The following is an 18,993-nucleotide window of genomic DNA, read 5'->3' on the forward strand; positions in this document are numbered from 1 at the left end:
AAAACCAAAGCGGGGCAATGAACTTGACGCTGGCAAATGCACAAATATCGAATTACAGATGTTCCATATGTCATCTCAGTGGCGAGTGCTATAAATACAGCAAAGCATCTAGGCAACCACACACTTGAATGCTAACAGAGCACTGCGTGGGTGCCCAGAGTGTGCAGAGTGAAGGAAGGAAGGCAGGAACGAAGGAACGAAGGAAGAGACCCCGTCAAAGGATTAGCTGGTTAAGCAGTGGAACAGGTACTCTCAAGTACTCTCTCAACATGAGACCGGCTAGCCGCGATGGCCAGCGAAATTACCAACACACCAAAATTCCATTAATGATCAATGAATTACTGAGGCCCAGTTTATTGTCGCAATTGCTGTTGCTGTTGTTGTTATTGTTATCCATAACAATGAGGCCGACAGCAGCGATAATGGCACGGTTGCCACAACTGGAGGAGTTGGCCTCATACCACTCGGCCCATCAGCCGCCACATGCCAGAAGCAATTACCATGACCCAAACAGGGAGCCGTTTGCCGGATTAGCAGGATATGCGACTACACGACATTATTATGGTGGCTCTGCCGACGGCCAGGCGTTGTCGCTCAATGATTATAGCGGAGGCGGTGGCGGGGACGGAGGCGTTGACGGCCTCGTGGGTGACTTGGCAGCGGCACCATATGCAAATTATCCGCCAAAAGCCATCAGTGGTGCTCTTGGTAGCAAGGCCAACGGCTTTGTGCCAACGACAGCCACAGGAGAACTACACAACAACTACAACAGATTGCAGTCGGAGGGCAAAATCGATTTTGTCATTAATACAGCAAATTATGAACTCGATGTCAATGAAGAGACTGAACAGCAGCAGCAGCAGCAGCAGCAACAACAGCACGAACAACATCCGACTGATGTCTACCACCCAAGCTATTCATATCAGCCACGGGCGCCACCGAAACAGCCTCTGCCTTTGCGCGATTATCGTATTGAGCAATTTTCCAATTATCTGCATGCAGCCCGATTGGCCGGGGAGGAGCAGGAGAGGATGTCGTTGCAGCCACGACAAGTGAACGATGACAGCGCCCAAGTTTTTAGAGAACAGCGACCCGAATTTATCTCTCCTGTGAAGCGACAACAAAGGTCCCAGGAGCCCCAACACCAACAATTGTACACGCCACAAGCAGAGGATCAGCAATTGCTCTACTCCCAGTCACAAAGTCACATTGCCAATTTACCAGCGAGCACCCTGCACAATTCTCTGCCACCGATTACAACCCGAGTGCATCACACACCGGCGAGCAGCAAGGCGATTGCTGGACTACCACTGTCCAAGCACATTGAGATCACCAAGCATGTGCCGATAACGCATTATCAAAAACAACTTGTGCCCTTCAAGCAGGCGATTGAGCTGCGAGTTCCTCGACCCGTAATCACAGCTATTCCCAAGCCAATTGCCATCAAGATACCCGTGCCAAGGATGGTGCCAGTGCCCCAACTGCAAGAGGTAAAAATACCAATCGAAAAAGTGAAGACATATGCTGTGGAGCAACCGATACCATTTGTGGTTGAGCGACGAGTGCCGTACCGGGTAGAGAAAGCAGTAGCTCAGCCCTTCTACTATCCGTATCCGGTTAAAGTGCCCATTGTACGCACTGTGGTTCACAAGCAGCAGCCACAATACGGAATATCCCCACTGGGAATTGGCTCTTATGGAGGTTGGAATTCTGGCAATCATTTGCTGGGATAGACTAGAAACTTGCTTACCAACAAAGATAAATTTTATTTAGATACTTTTTTGGTTTTTATTCACAATCTGCCTTCTGCCGGGCATAAGCAAATTTGGTGAATTTATATAAATGAAAAATTGTGTACATCATGCAAGTATTTCAACTGGAAATGCAATCGGCATACAAATATGACACATTCCGATCTGAGATCAGTCATGTCCGCCCTAAGAATTGGAAATATTCCGTAATTTAATTAATTTAATGTTTTTGTAAATTTGAATATTTTTGAGTCCGTTTTTTCGTACGTGTGGTTTTAATAAACAAATCTTTACCCAAAATTTCGTTATTGTGATGATTGGATATTTTCAAATCTTGGCTAATCTCTGACGAAATTATCGCAAAAATTCCATTATTAACTTAAACACTTTAAAATTTTGAGCTTAAAATTGCTAAGCGGTCATGAGTCAACATTTGGAATACTTTTTACTCAACGCGTTTTAAACCCGTCGGCATCAAAAGCGAAATAATTGCAATTAGTGCCCCCAAAAAATAAAAAGAGGAGTTAAAACTACAATGCAACTGAGAAACTTTCACCCCAGCACAGCTGAGGCGAGCATAGCCGAAACGAAGTCATTTAAGTCGGTAGAGTCACAGGGCAACCTCCAAATGAAGAAAAGTAGCCAAGTAAAACTTTTTAATTGAGCTAAGATCCAACAAATGCGGCTAATAAATATGTATTGAAGTACGGTAGGGCGAGGACAGAGGGGCGGAAGTGCAAGCCAATGTTACTGCTAATTGCCAAATGTAACTCCAACAGGAACAACAACAACAGCTAGAACAACAACGACTCCTACAAAAAGTCATAAGAACAACAATGCTACACAAAATAAACGCGACGTTCAACTTCAGAGCGGCGTTAGCGAAACAGAAACAAAATTAGCTAAAAAGTAAAGTCTTGACTCAGCTCAGCTAGTTGTTAGCTGGCAGCTGAATGTTGCTGATGGAATTGCTGCAAGTTATTGCCGACTAATGAAATTAACGCTAATTGACTCGGATGTCCTATGCCAGTGCATTTTGTTCTTCTTGCCGCCGTTGTTGTTGGCCATTGGAATTTTTGGGGCGTCCTTGCATTATTTATTTGACTCGTGCATTTTTGGCCAGACGCAAAACAAAATTAGCAAAACAAATCGCATCTATAAATGATAAATGGACGACCCCGTCGATAATGGAATGAGTGTCTGACCGAATCAAAGGCTTACATCACCTCCAGCAAACATTTGCTACAAAATTGCGGTAACGCGAAATTAGAATTCATTGGACCAAATGATCAGTCCATCTGACAAATGAACTATTGTGTATTTTCGCTTTAATTTCTGCATACACTGAGACAAAAATATACAGTGTTTAACAAAAATTATTCGTGTGAAATGAAATGAAATTTGAATAAAAACGACAAATTATTAAAGCTGACATATCTTTATTCCAATTTCGTTATTGCCTTAAAGTTTTTGTTTTGGCTCTTTTATGAAATTTATCTAACTCAGTGAAAGTAAAGAAATGCTCATATTTTAGATTATTATTTATAAATATAAAAATGAAATTCTCAAAATGCATAAGATCTTTGCTGTCTGAAATAATTGAATAACACATATATTTTTTAAGAATAAAAGAAATATGAAATGCAATATGGTAAAAATAAATATATTTATATTGTTTTCAGTGCATGCAACTATATGAATGTGTATGCTCAGAATAAATATTTTACTATGTGATAGAGGAGAGTGAACATAAATTCATAATTGCAGCACCCGCAAAAACCACTTCGTTAAGAATTCTGTGGCTAGTTTAACAATTGTCTGGCCCACAGCCTGGCCAGAGGCTGTTCGAAGCCCCCCTCCTTTGAACTGGGAGAACTGCAAATGGGGGCAAATGCGGAAGCCGCAAATCGCAACGGACATGCACGCGGTCAAATTGGCAACCACGAGACTGCTGATGACGCTGGTTAAACAGTTGATATGAGCTGTGTGGCTGATTCAACCTGTCGATTGGTGTTAAGTATATTCAATATTAGGGATGTATGTGTAGGCATATACCCTGCTGCCCGCCTGACCTTCTGTGGTTCTCCGTGATTGCGTGCAATTAATTTATCCAGTGTACGGCACATGAGTCAAGTATGGTTGGGTTAGCAGAGAGGCGGGTTGCATACATACAGCAGAGTCACTTGGTAAGGTAAGATGCCTAATTTCAAAGAGCACAGATCCCAACAGTGACAAGTGTGAATGTGGAGGCGTTTGTTCGAGCATGAAAATGACTTTATAATTTGGCAAATGATGGCGCACTTTTTGTTTTGTTGGCCAAGTTAAGGAAGCGTCTGCTGCCTGCTTGGGTATCCTAAACATAAACATTAAAAATTAATCAGCACTTCTACCTCAAAAAACTTTTCATAATTTCTGCGCAACAAACAACAACAAGTTGAAAGGGTTAAGTGGTGGGTGCACAACGCAAGGCAATGGGGCGACAAAAGGAACCGGTTTTTGAAAAATGACAGCCAAGTTACACACACACACACACACACATACATATATACACACACAAACAAAAAACAATTGCAGCCCCACACCCCCCTGCTGGACCGCAGCTCCAAAAAGTTTTCAACCATTTCGTGGGACACGCGAACCCCTTTTAGAGTTGGCCTGGCCAGCAACCATTTTTGGTTTTCAAATTTATGTGCGACATAAAACTTGGACTCAGGTGGATGTAATTTTTGATGTTCATCCAGCGCTGCTTTACTTAGTGTTAACACACTTTCTGGGTTGTTTTATATCAGCTTTAATTGGTTTCATGCTGTCCAAAAATTCAGCGTGACTAAGAGGTAGCTTCAGATACACCAAGAAAAAAAAATGGCCAAGAGCAGGCAATCTAATATCTAAAATTTTAGATAGTTTAACTCAACGAAAGTTTACCCTATCGAAAAAGGCATATTATTTCTCAGGATAAGTCTTGTGCAGCTTAAATATTGGTAATTAACTAACAAAGTAGCTGGTTGGCTTTTAAGGCAGTTTTTTATTCATTTGACAGATAAATCTTATCAATTTTTTGCCATTAAACCGTATATACTATTATCGATCAAACTTAGAAACCCTAATATATATATCGATTTTCATATTTTACTAATGACTTTTTTGCTGAGTGTAAACAGTGTATTAGCTTACAGTCAGGCAGAACTTTTTCGCAGTTTATAGCCGAGAAAAGTGTTCTCTTTTCCTGATGGCAAACCGGCGTATGAGTGATATTTCTTGTTTTGGAATTTATGTGATGCTTCTTAGCATAGACCTGTGCCCATGCACAAATATACAGATATGCTTATATGTATATGTGTATGTGTAGGTGTGTGTGTATATATGTGCGTGTGCGTGTGTAAGCATCGTAAAAGTAAAGTGCAGCTACTGTTATATTTTGTGATTACCATAAACTATTTACACACTACTTTAATAATCTTCAGTGCACAGCACTAAAAATGTCGGCAAGTTTAATGCTCGGTCATATGTATATAGGCAGCCCCAAAAAGGTATAAAACGCTTTTTGTCAAGTGACTGAACGAAGCCTTTCAGTTGCTATGCAAACTTCGAGTAGTTTTTGTAAGCTCCTCAGGTGAATAATCGCAATTAAAGAGTTCAGAAAATACAGGTGCAACGAGTTGCTTTCATTTTGCATATACACCTTTTGCCATGGGGTGCATTAAAGTTTATGCATCGAACAGTTGCAAAGTTTGAGAGATTCTCTTTTAATGGTTAAGGGGACATTATCTTCAATTTACTAGCTGTTGTCAACTCCAGCCTGTCATCAGGTATATCCCTTAATGGAAAAAATGTGTGACAAACGCTCCGATTTTATGCAGCAATTCTAAATGAAAAATGTTGCATAACTCTAATTACCTGCATACGCCACACACAGGAAAGAAAACTACGTCAACTGTTGTTTTAAAATCGGTCGTCAGTTCATAAAAATGCAAGAGCAAACAGGACTGACCCACATTTCAAACTGTGGCCATAACTCGTGTTACCAAACGCATAATTAGCAAAAATGGCAGAAACAGATTCAGCTGCCAATAACTTTGAACAAACATACATACATCCAGACATACATACATAGATTCATACGATATGAATACGATAAATTCAATGAACAAGTTGAGTGTACCAAGCATGAAACAACTTCTCTGCAGTTCCATGAATACGCTGACAGAATATTATTTATTGCCCGGTTAGGTAGAAGCAGTATCTCTGGCTACGTATAACTTCAGCTCATATTCACGCATCCTCTTGCAATAAATTAGTTAGCAATTTGCCACGCCTTAACGGGGCTAAGTTGCCGAGAGACTCCTACACAAGTTGCAAGATAACAATGGCCAACTAAGAGCCATATATAACACAATATACTCGTATGAACTGCACACTGAGACTTGTCGATTGCCAGAAATAGCACCAATTAAAATGTGTATGCACATAAATAATTGTATATATATTTTTCAACAAACTTTGGCCTCTTTCTCCCAGCGAAATCAAATACAGACCTATAATCGGTGGCTTAAAGTATTTCCGAATTAAATTACTTGATGGAAAACCTACTTTTTCCGGTACATCAACTTGTTGGAATAGTCATTAAAATGAACTGAGCTCGTACACAATTTGAAACTGTCAAAAGTCCTAAAAACTTCAATAACGGCACCATAATTCCAATAACACATGCTATTCCTGGTATACTATGCACAGCGAGAAATAATCGGGGAGTAGACAGCCATTTTGTACAGCAAATGTAATATATATTTTTATCTAAATCTTCGAATTTTTCTCAGTGTGCCATTTGTGAAAACAAAGTCTAGTTAAGGCCATTTGTATGCGCATTTCGGTTGCCACAGCCACATATGAAATTGTACGCTGGCAGCCATCTGGTAATTGGCAACTTATTTAAGCCATTTATATGCCAAGGGAGGAGGGGGCGGTGCAGCTAGGCGCAGGTACGGTATACGGGCAATACGTAAATCATTTTATCTAACAGCAGATATAGAGTCCCCTCCACATATACATATATATATATATATATATACTTAAATAAGCAGGTCCCATCCGTGTCCTGGAGACTGTCGGCGCCTTTTGCAAAGTCGGGTTGGTTGGTTGGTTTAGCACGTGCCGCGCTCTGTGACGGAGTTTGGATGGGCAAAACCCTTCAAAATCCCACCACATGGCCAAAATCTAAGCAGCTGCAGCGATATTAAAAAAAAATAAATAAATATATAAAAAAAAAAATGATGGGAAAGCCACTGAATTGTGTGGACGTCAAGAAGTATGTGTTAGAGCCGCCAGCATAGCGACAGGGGATAAAAGTATTCGCACACATAAGTAGCTTGAGAGGAGTCCCAACTGATGGTGAAATATGTTCATATGTTTCGCACTCAATAAAACGTGAATTAAATAAACTGAACTCAAGTTTAAAATGCAGTTTTGAGTCGAATATGCATAAGGAAACAGGCACATGTGCACTCCACACTTATTAGAATGCTGTATGTGGTTATGCTATATATTATATTTTTGGGAGAACTTGTGCACAAAATATTTATACATATAAATAACACGCTGAGGCAAACTTTATTTTTTGTTTTTTTTTTTTGCAATATACTGTAACTAGAATTTGGAGAGCAGGCGTTCAACTTTCATTGAGCAAAAGTTTTTTAATAAAAACACAAACTAGAGGCTATAAAAAATGGGACAGACACCCAACACACCCATACGAAGGCATAAACGAGTAGTCATTATTAAAATAAACTACTTTGTTGGCAACTGCATCTACTTGCAATTATGTTTAGAGCATTTAATTTAGTTTGTGCTTTGTCGGTTTTTCATTTTAATTCATTTAGTTCATTTGAACATTAACTTATCTGCAAGCCTGTATTTTTATTTGCTCGGCAACAAATTTACATGCAACTCATAGAAACATTCACTGCTCTCCAAAAAATTAAATCTATTTTCACCAAAATCAAGATTGTCTTTGACGCTCAAAATGAAATGGTGTTTTATCCCAAATAAATAACAAAGTAAATAAGAATTATTGCATTGTAAGTCAAAAATAAAATAAGCTTTCAACAAACAAAAATACGTGATTTGAAATATTTGAACAGTTTGCTTTACGCAAAACCGAAATTCTCCTTAAATAAATAATAAATCAATTGATGACTTTATAGCAAAAGCGATAGTAAAATCATCTTGAAAAAAAAGAAACCAAATATATTAATCTTAATATCTACTATTTTAAGAGTTTACTTTGATGCCATCGTAACATACTCATTGGATAAAGGTTATAAACATTGATGAGTAGATGAACAAACCGGGAAACAACCCCAATCCCCAACAAGACACACTTGTATCTAGTATATAAACCCCATACACACACACACACACACACACACACAGACAGAGGCACACTCATGTGACAGAGGAAAATACTTTGTATGCAAAATAAAGCGCTTGAAAAGTCACTTAAAGTGTGTTGTCGAAATAGCATTTCCCGCCCGGCATAAAGAGCGTAAAAAATGTTAACTGATAAATAAAATTTATAACCGCAACAACAAGAGCAGCAACATCAACATCCAACAGCGACATGCAAAGTCGTCAATGATGTGAACAGGGAAACGAGGATTGGGGTGGGCGGTTGGCTGGCCAGCAAATGTTCCGAGCAAAAGGAGTTTTTGCTGCTGTTTCGTTCGTTGCTCGTCGCTCGTTGCTGGTTGCTGGTTGCTCGATGCTTTGTTGTTGCAGGCGACATAATAAAATGCAATTTAGACATCAAAAATACTCAGTAAATGGAGCGAGTGGAGAGTGCCAAGGACATGTACGCTGTAACAAAGACGAAGACGAAAAACGAGCCACAGACAACCGCCACATGACTGACAGCGGCTGGCAAAGCCAAAAGCAATAGCAAAAAGGGGGAGCGGGGTGGGAGGCCACCGCAGCCAGCACAACTGCGGGACCTGAGTATGACAAAACAGTCGGCGGATTAAAGGACGCAGGACGAAGGACACAGGACGCAGGCATACAAATGGCAAAGGCAAAGGCAAACTGTGCGTGCGAATTGTACAAAATAGCGGCAAAAGAGGAGAAGCAGTGCATGCAAGCAATAGAGTTTTATTTTGTCACGACTTGGCAGATGAGCAATGAGCAGCGACGAATGATGAATGATATTTGCCTGTGCTGTTCCTATGACGAACGAACTGACGAGGACGAGGACGAGGAGGAGGACGAGGACCTCTGCTTGTCTATCTGTCGGATGCGAATAAATTAAAATAATTTAATGACAGTTAATAAGCCTTTTAAATTATGCAATGCGAAAGCAAACTTTAAGCAAATGCCAGCCATCAGGCACTAAATTCATGGAAACTGTCGGCAAACAAAGCACTGCTTTCTAGAAGCACTCAAGGTGACAGCAGGTCAAGGCAATGATATAGAAGTGAGTGAGGGTGAGCCAGAGGGAATGAGAGCTGTGCATTCCAACTCGTCGCAGAGGAAAACAAAAGGTGTGCTCTTAATTTAATTAGAGTTTGCGTGTTGGGGTTGCACAGCACAGCTCAGCTCAACTCAGCTCGGCTCGGTTCAGTTCAGCCCCGTGGCACTCCAATGCCAAGCCAATGTCGAAATTACTCGAATTGCGCCGTGGACATAAGGATGTCCTGCCTCTACGTTCAACTGAGGATGTAATGGTCTGAAAATAGCATTTGACAGTTTACAAAACAACAGTCACAACAAAAACATCCGCCTAAATACATTTTATTTCATTTAACACAATTTCATTTGGTACGCTTAAAGTGAATAAAACTTAAATAAATATAGACTGGCTGGGGACTGGAGGCAGGACACAGGAGGCAAGAGTGCGACGGTGTACATAATAAATGCAGCGTAAAATCACAGCTAAATACAAGTAAGCGAGTGCTTGGTAAGGAATAACGACTAGACTAGCGAGATACTCTGTATAGACAACTTTTTTTTCTTATTTTTTTTTTTATGTGGCATTGAATGTATTGAAACATTAATCAACCCATTGAAAGGCTATAAAACATTGATTTGTATATGTTATAGATTTTAATTCACTGCTATTTTTCATTCATACATTTACACAACTTTTCGAAATAAAATCGCGTTGAATTTTTTTATAATGGAAGATTGTCTCTTTCTAAAATCTGTGTTTTTTCTTTTCTTAATTTAACGGTATAAGCTTTTCTAAGAACTGACAAACATCTAGTGAAATTGTTTTTATATACACAAATCTTACTTTAACTTTTTTAAAATTGTATTATTATTAAACCTTAGCATTTTAATATCCTAGACACAAACCTTTTGTGTAGCTTATAAATTCCAAATTTAGAAGGATTACGCCTAAAAATTGTTGCTTTTCAGTCGGAAATCAGTTTCACCAGAATTATATAACTGCATCTGATCAATTTATAATTGTCTATATCTGTTAATGTCGAATTTTCTACCAAACTTAGATGACTTTTTCCTAAAAATTGTGATTTTTTTTAATCAGAAATTCCTTTCTTTATTAATTCTTTGGAAATTGGCGTATCTATAGATTGTTCTTTTTATTCTTGATATGTCTATGCAAATAAAAATTATGCATTGTAAATTTAAATATAGTTCCGGCTCAAAGAAAAGAAAATTGATTCAGTCTATATGGCAAGTTTCAGGACTCTTTCCCATGATTATAATGCTGAACAAAGATCCCAAAGCCTACCTTATGATACCCCATTTGAATAATTTTCAGGATACAGGATGTACATAAATATAAAAGACAGCCTCGACCTCATCTGACGATAGCTGCAAATGAGTTAATGCGGTGGTTTCGTGTGTTTCATATGTAAGTACTTATTTCTGTATTCAAACGAATGCAAATTGATGTAATGTTAAATGAGTCACAAAATTGGAATACACAACACAAGCTTTTGGTTTAACAAAATTCATTTAAGAGCTCGACAAATGAAATTGCATGATAACTTTTTGCAAATCGCTGATTTTTTTTTTTTCTCTTTTTACAGGACATTTGTGATTTAATGAACTTAATGCTTATGGAATGAAGGTGAAGGTGGAGTGCAGCTGCTTCCTCTTCCACTTCCACTTGCTCGTCTACCACCAGCTTTTGACCTTATGCAGGACAGTCTTGAATACGGGCACCTTGACTGGGAATGGCTTGGGCACCTTAACGGGCAAATATTTGATCACCGTGTATGGGACACGTTTCTCCACCGGCACCGGAATGTGCTTCTCCACTGGATAGGGCACAATGCGCTCCACTGGCACTTTTAATTCCTTCTCAATGGCCACTTGCACCTGCTTGGTGATGGGTATGTGAATGGGCACCGGTTTCTTAATGGGAATGATGACTGCATGCGAAATGGGTATTTTCACGGGCTTCTCAACGGGCACATGTTGCTTCTTTACATGCTTCACGGGCACATAGTTGATGATATCCACATGATGATGATGACTGTGCGACTGTTGCGATTGCTGATGTGAGTCCTCGTGGCCATTCGATTCAGCTAGAAAATTGGAGCTATGCTCCTCCGCATCACTTGCTCTCTCCTCGTGTGAAGGTGCAAAGTAGGAGGCGTGTTCCAATTGCTCCTGCTGTTGCTGTTGCTGCTCTTGATGCTGTTGCTCATTGGCATGATGCTGCTGCAATGCTTCATAGCCGGAATGTAGATAATTTCCCACTGAGATTTTATCGTAGGCATAATGATTGCCCGCCTGCTGATGCTGATGCTGAGGCTGATGTTGATGTTGAGACTGGTCGATGCCGCCAAAAGATGGCAGATAGGCGGACGAGTAATCCGCCTCAGCTGGATAATTGTAATATGGTTGGTGCTGTTGTTGCTGTTGCTGTTGCTGCTGATGTTGCTGAATATGCTCATCTCCGGCAGCGATGCTGCCATAGCCTATGCTACGTCCCGCCTCCGCATCAGCATAATCGTTGGCAGTTGCCGCCACCGCTGCGACTGCGTCAGTATCCTCGTGCTGCTCCTCATAAATTGGTATCTCTTGTTTTGACAGTGTCTCGGTGTGCGTGGGCGCCACTGAGGCGTAGCCGTTGCTAATGTGTCCCATGCCCGAGAGATTTGTGAGCCCATTAAGCATCGCTCCCAGTCCACCATGGCCATGGCTACCAAAGGAATGGCTTCTGTAGCTGCGACGCGCTTCACCTCCATCTGTCGCTGCCGCTCCTCCTTCTGCTGCTGATGCTAAAGCTGATGCCACATCATGCTTTAAGGCATAGCGTTGCAATGGTCTGTGCAACATGGACGTGCTTGGCTCTCCCAAAGGCAGCCAACGATTATCGTACTGGCCATAACTGCCGCTATATAACGATGTCTGAAGGCCGTCATTTGTGCTCGTCCTCGTCGCTAGTCCTGGCATTGATGAAGCTTTCAGCGGCAGGACAATGCCGACAATTGCCACAGCCACAATGAGCGGCATCTGCTGTGCGGGTGGGTTTATAAAAATGCGATGCAAATTATTATTTTAAAAGGTAAAGTGCTGGCAAAATGTATGTGCAAAATCTGCTCGTCTGCAAGTCTGCTGCGCTTCGCTCTGCTTTGAGCGAATGCATTTTTAATAAACGCCAAGCTGCGAACAATTATTATCTACAATACTTAGCTGGCCATTCTTCTCAGCCCGCCCACCCACTCACCAGATTGGAGTTGGCCATTTGGCTTGGTTATTCGGCGGCTTTCTGTCCAGTGAGTTTCTCCCGACAGACCTTGTTGCTGGCTGTGCGGCTGCAATGGAAATGTTTGCCGTTTGCATTTGTCCCGCGTTTATATACTGCAGTTTTCCTATCGCAGTAGGACAAACAACAAATATTTTCCTATTACACAATCGGCCACAAACTCAGCACCAGCAATTTCTTTTTTTTTTTTTTTCTTTTTTTGTTTATAGAAGGCGGCCGACGTCGCCGTTCAGCTGTCGTCGTGCAGCAGTCAGTGCAACAGAGCCACAGAGCCAAAGAGATTGTCTTGCATTTGTTTGACCCTCTCGACTTTGCTTACATTGTGTTTATTTCTTTTTCTTTCTCTCCTTCTGCGACTGACTTTTAGGAGTCATAAGCTGGCAGTTGCTGCTATTAACATTTCGCACCCATTTCTCTCTCTCACTCTCTCTCTCTCTCTCTCTCTCTCTCTAGCTGCCACTCTCTCTTTCCTTTTTTATTGCGCATTTATGAATTAAGTTACGCGATCAATTTGAATCATAACCCTGTTCCGCCTCAACCTAAATGAAACAAAGCACTGCAATTGGAAAACCCGCTAAAGCCAAAAACAAGCCAAGTTTACCAATGATAAAATACCCTTGCAGACTGAATATATTAATTAATTATGCTGGTGAAAAGCAAATTCAAAAACCAAAATATTTTTCTTTTAAAATAACTCAATTAGAAATTTTCTATACTTTTGGCCCAAAGTGTAAATCACAATATCATTCTGAAAGTATATTTCTAAAATCCAGTGTTTTTCTTTTGATTATTTTTCAATTATTAAGAAATATATTTCTAAGAAATAGAAAATGACTCCTTCGATCAGCAATTTTATTTCCAAATATTTAGAAATTATTTTTAAAAACAACAAAAAATTTCTACATGTCACAGCGATTTTTCTTTTAATTGATTTATTTATTTGGAATAATTGCAGTACCATCTAATTGTGACAACTTTCCACAATATGAAGGTAAGGAGCATTATAATGTACAAGTACCTCCGATAAACGTTACCTACTTTTTTCTATACAAAGTTCTTATACAAAATACATTCCATCCAAAGCACATCTTTCTGTTATCGACCAACGTTAATATACCCATTTTACTCATGTTATAGGGTAAAAAAGTGATGGAAACACAAATGGAAGTAAAATGCAGTATTAAAATTTTAATTGTATGCATGCAATTCGCAATTTGTGCTTAACTTGCAATGAAAACAACATCCTCTGCTGGGCGAATTTATTCAAACTTCTTCCTCCATCTTGGCTTGATTTTTATGGCCAGTTTTTGTCTGAAAACCCCTTTGAATAATTACGCTTTGAACTAATAAACAACATTGTTTCAAAATGATGTGTACTAAAATGCTCAATCAACTTATTATTAAACTAAAAATACAATTTTTAAAATATGTCTTAACCAAACAGATACTCTTCAAAAATTTCGATAGAAACAGAAATATGATTAACACACAGCAATCTTAAAGTTTCTTACTTTCCTTATTTTTAGGTTACTCAAAGGCATTCAATAAATATTGTAATATTTAACATTATTCTTTCATTTTAAATTTATCATTTAATTTCTCTCTTTTCATATAATTTAATTCGTAACTTTAATTTGAATTTTAACTTTTTACTGTAGTCCACATTAAATAAATATAAGTTTAAGCTATATGGAGGAATGATGTGTTTATCTTTTATCTTTTTTCTTTTTTAAGAGTTACACATTGCGCGACCAATTTATAATGCCGCCTCGGAAGCGTATACAAACACAATGGCCAAAACATTAAGTTCAAAGTCATTTTCCATTTGCCACGGCAAATGAACGAAGCCAACGACGACGACGAGGAATAAACTGAAAATCCGGCACGCGCCAAACTTCATAATGAACCGAGCAACTATTTAGATAGTTGATGTCTTTTGCATGATCACGATTTGTCCGACTGCGCGTTTCGTGGCCTTCATAAGAAAAACAAACTTGCACTCATTCAAAGTCGCAATCAGGCATAGAGTCTGCATGGAGACTGCATGTGGAGGCTGCTCAACCAACCCGTCAGCTCTGGCTTAAAAGTGGTGCAGCAACTTTGCCAGGCGCAAGAGCGAGAGAGGCAAGAGAGGAAAGCCAGCCAGCGAAAGCTTAAGTGGCGAGAAGAGACAGCAATCTGCTGTGCAGCTCCAAGTAGAGCGCACTTGATCCAAACTGACAAAAGCTGGCTGCTGTGATTTGCCTGAGATTTGATGTTACTTAAAAAAAAAAAAATGAACATGAAACTTTTTAAATTTTAATTTTCATTGTTTTTTGGGACTCGCCTTCACCTTTTGGATTTTTTGTCCATGTCCATGTCCATGTCCGAATGCCCAAAAAGGTTAATTTTAATGGCTTAAAGATTTTCCTGAGCTTAAGCCATTGTTCAGTTTGTGTTTAAGAGCTCAAGTTGAATCTGTTTTCGAAGCTGGGCCGAAAAGCGAACAAAAAAAAAAAAAGTGAACGCCTTTTAAGTGCACCTGCAGACATGATGCTGCTGATTATATTTTTCTTGCCAAGCGTAACAGCTCGTTAGTATTTTCAAGTGATTTCCACTCATTTTCATTGCCTCGTCCCGGCCACCCCAAACCCACCCCACAGTTGCACTTCAAGCGACGAAGGCGAAGGTGAGCGGCATCGCGGCCCTGGCCAAAGGAAGTGTACTGATTTGAAAGGAAACAAACATTTTTTGGTGGCCTCGCTCGCCTCGTTGCCCAAGTATTTTTTCTTTCTTTCTTTCTTTCTGCTGGCCGTTAACATTATTTTTTGATTTTCTTTTTTTTTTTTTACGTTTGCCGACGACTTTTATTTTTATTTTTTTATCGCAATTTACGCTTACTTCATTTCAATTACAATTACATGATTTCTTTCGAATGGCCGAATGGTTGTGCAATTTAATGAACACAATACGCAAAATTGCACTAAACTTATGCAATCGAGGTCATGCTTAGGGCCTGGAGCACAAAACTTGTATATCATATTATTAAATGTTTTTTTGTGTTTTTTGTGTCGATTTCCGGATTTTGAACCACAAATTCCCCACTTGACAATTGAGTGTTTTTCAATACACATGAGAAATTGCTAAGCTCCCGTATCCATATAAAATATATATACATATATATATATATATATATATTGTACAATATATATTGCACCTATAAAAATGGAAATAAAAATGTTTTATTGACTGTTTTTGCTATTGCCTTTGAACCATTTTCAAACATGCTATGTGTAAAATTCTGTGCAATATTTTTGTCACCCGTATTTTTGTCCAATGCTGCATATTTCAATGGATTTGAATAAAAATGTCAAACATAGTGTGGGGCATTTGCATTTGTTTCGATGCATTCATATTTTGCTGTTGTTGTTTATCGTAAATACTGAAAAGCAATTGTAAATTTTTACGAAACAAATGCAGACAAACACAAAGAGTGTACAAATATTAAATAAAAGCAAAAGTAGAACAAAGTGAAAACGTTTACAGTCAGGCATACCCGACTCTGAAATACTCTGATGGCAAAGAAAATGATGGGTTTGACCAATAAATATTTCTGGGAAGGCGTTTCCTAGTAATTCGTCTTCAAATTTTGTTGACCTTAGCTCTTTAATTTGGGGAAATATACATTTTTGAGATTTATGGGAGAGGGAAAACTTTGGAGCATGTTCATAGTAATCTACATTCCAAGTTTGAAAAAGGCTTTTAAGATTTTTGGGAGATAAGTTACTAGCAATACACCTTTCAAAGTTTGTAACTCTAGCTTTCTAATTGTGTGCGATAATTGGTCTTATCGACTTTGAACAGGTAGAACGATACTTTCAAAACTTGGTGACTTTTTTATCGATTTGCGATGATCGATTTCATAGCCCTCTAGTGGTTGCGTCCACAAGCACACCAATTTTAAAATTGATGTATTCCATGTTTCAAGTCTTTAGTTTTAAGGGGATTCAGAAAACAAGTTACATTCCTTAAGAGCTTAAGTCTTCAAATTGGGTATATAAGTTCTCGTACACCAGCATGAGCACAGATTCATATACAAACAGACACCAAAGTAACTGAATTGACTATAATGATTCCGATAAACAGTAAACGGTAAACAGGCACTTCCGATTCCAGCTCAGGTTTGACCAATATACTCTTACAATTTCCGAGTCTGAGCAGAGAGTCATAGAAAGAAAGCATAAAAAATACCGCAGTCTGGCCACAAACGCTCAGGAACTACTATTTCAAACTATTATATACATTTATATATATTTATTTGCATACAAGCCTTTTGCCCCAACATGACGAATACGCATTAAGAGCGAATTAGCACACGAAGCTTAAGAGTGCCCCAAGGGGGGGTAGTGGGGTAGTTTGTGGGAGGAAACGAACTAAATGCGCCACTTGTAGTTTTAAATTCACTATGCACATTATATGTGAAGTGTCATAATAAGCACAAGTATGAGTTAACACACACACACCTACACACACGCACACAGGTCGCGGAGTGTAGGGCTATTGCTGGCTTTGGTATTAGTGTCGGGTTGCCCTGTGTGGAAGTAGAAGTTTTAGTTCGCCTTTCATAAGCGACTAACTAATTAAGATAAGTGTGCCTGATTTTCATATTAATTGCACACAAACGGAACCCGTTGCGCTGCTCTTATCTAAAATGCTCCGGAGTAAAGCAAATCGTCAAACGTTGCCTGGTGACCAATGTGTGGCTGTGTGTAAATGCTTATTACGAGTAATAGGTGCTTGTGTATGTTCGTGTGTGTGTGTGTGTGTGTGTGTGTAAGGAGGTGGGTAGGGAAGAGGGGCGTAACTGGCAAACATGAAGCAAAACAGGCAGCGTGCTTTTCAAGCGGACGTGGCTTACATGAGCATGTGTTTTTAAGCCTCGTTGGGTACAAAACAATTAATTTTACGCCACGCCCACACACTCACACATACAAACACACACACATACGCATACATATGCACTGCACAGCACGATTCAGCCTCCTGTGAAATGTGAAGCATAAAAGCACCGCAACAACAACCGGAAACGGAAGCGCACAACTCTTTGCGCGAATTAATCACACAACAAGCACAGCAACAACAGTGACCAAGTACAGCATAACGTAAGAATGAAACGGTCACGCATAAACCGCTTGCCCCAACTCCCCTTACATTTACTGCACACGGAAAAAAAAAAAATAGCCCCAAACTTTAGATAATCGCTCTCAAACTAAATAAATCATTGCTCGTTTCTTGGAAATAGTTTCTAAATGAAAGAAAAAAATTTCTACAAATTATAAAGGGTTTTTCTTCGAGAAAAGACTTTGTGAAATTAAGAAAATAGAAATAACAATCGCAATTATTATAATTATAATAGTCAAATTCCAAATTTGAGCTTAGCTGTTGTCCAACTTAGAGGCTTCATTTTGAACATGAAAAATACCCCAGAAATTAAACATATATTTTTTTAAATTGCAGAGAAACTAATTATTCTGGCATTAAAAAAATAAAAAAAACTGCTTTCATTCATTTTATAAGTATACTTTCTGAAAATAAATTAGGTTACCCTTGGCGCGATTTTCTAAAACCAAGTGGGATTTTTTGCTGAGTGTGTACTCCACCCGGTAAGCGTAGAGTAGTAGTTGAGTTGCGTTGAGTTGAGTTCAGTTGAGTTCTGCAGCACCCCAGCGAACAAACGGACGGACAGACGAACCCTTCCTTCATGTAGGTTTCATCAGAACCCGAGCTCATTAACATGCTTACCGCCACCACACCCCCTTCAGCCTTAGACACCGTTGGGGGTTGCGTGATGCCGAGCTGTAGTTGGCTCGAATAGGGGCGTAATTTTGACGTGCTCCTATGAGGCAAACGCGCCCAACGCTTACGCCGTACGTTGTACGGGCAACCGTGTGCAGCTATTTCGGGCATATTTTGTCAATCATTAAGTTTCTTTTTATTGTTTTTTAAAATGCGAACGTGGCAAGTGAAATTTAACGAGCAGCCTCTCGCTTTTCGCTTTATAATGCAAATTAAATAAACATGATTTTATATGATTTCGGTGTCTGCATTGTAAACGGACGAGAGTCCTGCCGACCGGCTCCTGTCGTGTAAGTCCTGTCCTGCCTTCTTTTGCCGTGCGAGTTCGCCGTGTCAGTTTTATGGGTCGTCTGCCATTTGCCATTTGCCATTTGCCGAATGCGACATCTGCAACGCCTTCGAGTGTAATTTAATTGAATAATTAACCATTTTTATTGCCCAAGCTGCAATGCGTGTGTGAAGGTGTGTGTATAGTTGTGTGTGCGGTTGTCCTTTGCATGTCCGTATATAAATATGCAAAACGTGTCATTTTAATTTACGAGCATGCTGTTTGTGTAACCGCGACCACGACAGATAATAAACACGCTCAAAATTAAGTATACGCCCCGTGTTGCTTTTTTCTTATTTCGGACTGAGGCACGCCACAAACTTATTGTTCAAAACTAAACAAAATTT

General features: G+C 39.5%; 2 protein-coding genes across 2 annotated transcripts; one reads left to right on the forward strand and one right to left on the reverse strand.

Moving 5' to 3' along the window:
• Positions 1-401: 401 nt before the first annotated feature.
• Positions 402-1,733, forward strand: LOC6567912. The gene has a single exon (XM_001993908.1). The coding sequence runs from the start codon at positions 402-404 to the stop codon at positions 1,731-1,733; it is 1,332 nt and encodes a 443-aa protein (XP_001993944.1).
• Positions 1,734-10,737: 9,004 nt separating this feature from the next.
• On the reverse strand, positions 10,738-13,086 carry LOC6570857 (cAMP-dependent protein kinase catalytic subunit). Its single transcript, XM_032742273.2, has 2 exons — positions 12,445-13,086; positions 10,738-12,230 (listed from the first exon to the last, which is right to left on the reverse strand). The coding sequence occupies exons 1-2, from the start codon at positions 12,460-12,462 to the stop codon at positions 10,884-10,886; spliced, it is 1,365 nt and encodes a 454-aa protein (XP_032598164.2). The 5' UTR covers positions 12,463-13,086; the 3' UTR covers positions 10,738-10,883.
• Between the last annotated feature and the right edge of the window lie 5,907 nt (positions 13,087-18,993).

This window comes from Drosophila grimshawi, unplaced genomic scaffold (assembly GCF_018153295.1).
Source record: "Drosophila grimshawi isolate 15287-2541.00 unplaced genomic scaffold, ASM1815329v1 contig_311, whole genome shotgun sequence".
NCBI classification, from domain to species: Eukaryota; Metazoa; Arthropoda; class Insecta; order Diptera; family Drosophilidae; genus Drosophila; species Drosophila grimshawi.

What these genes read in the sequence shown, in the direction of transcription:
- LOC6567912 (XM_001993908.1), top strand. Translation starts at nt 402, where the DNA reads ATGAGGCCGACAGCAGCGATAATGGCACGGTTGCCACAACTGGAGGAG.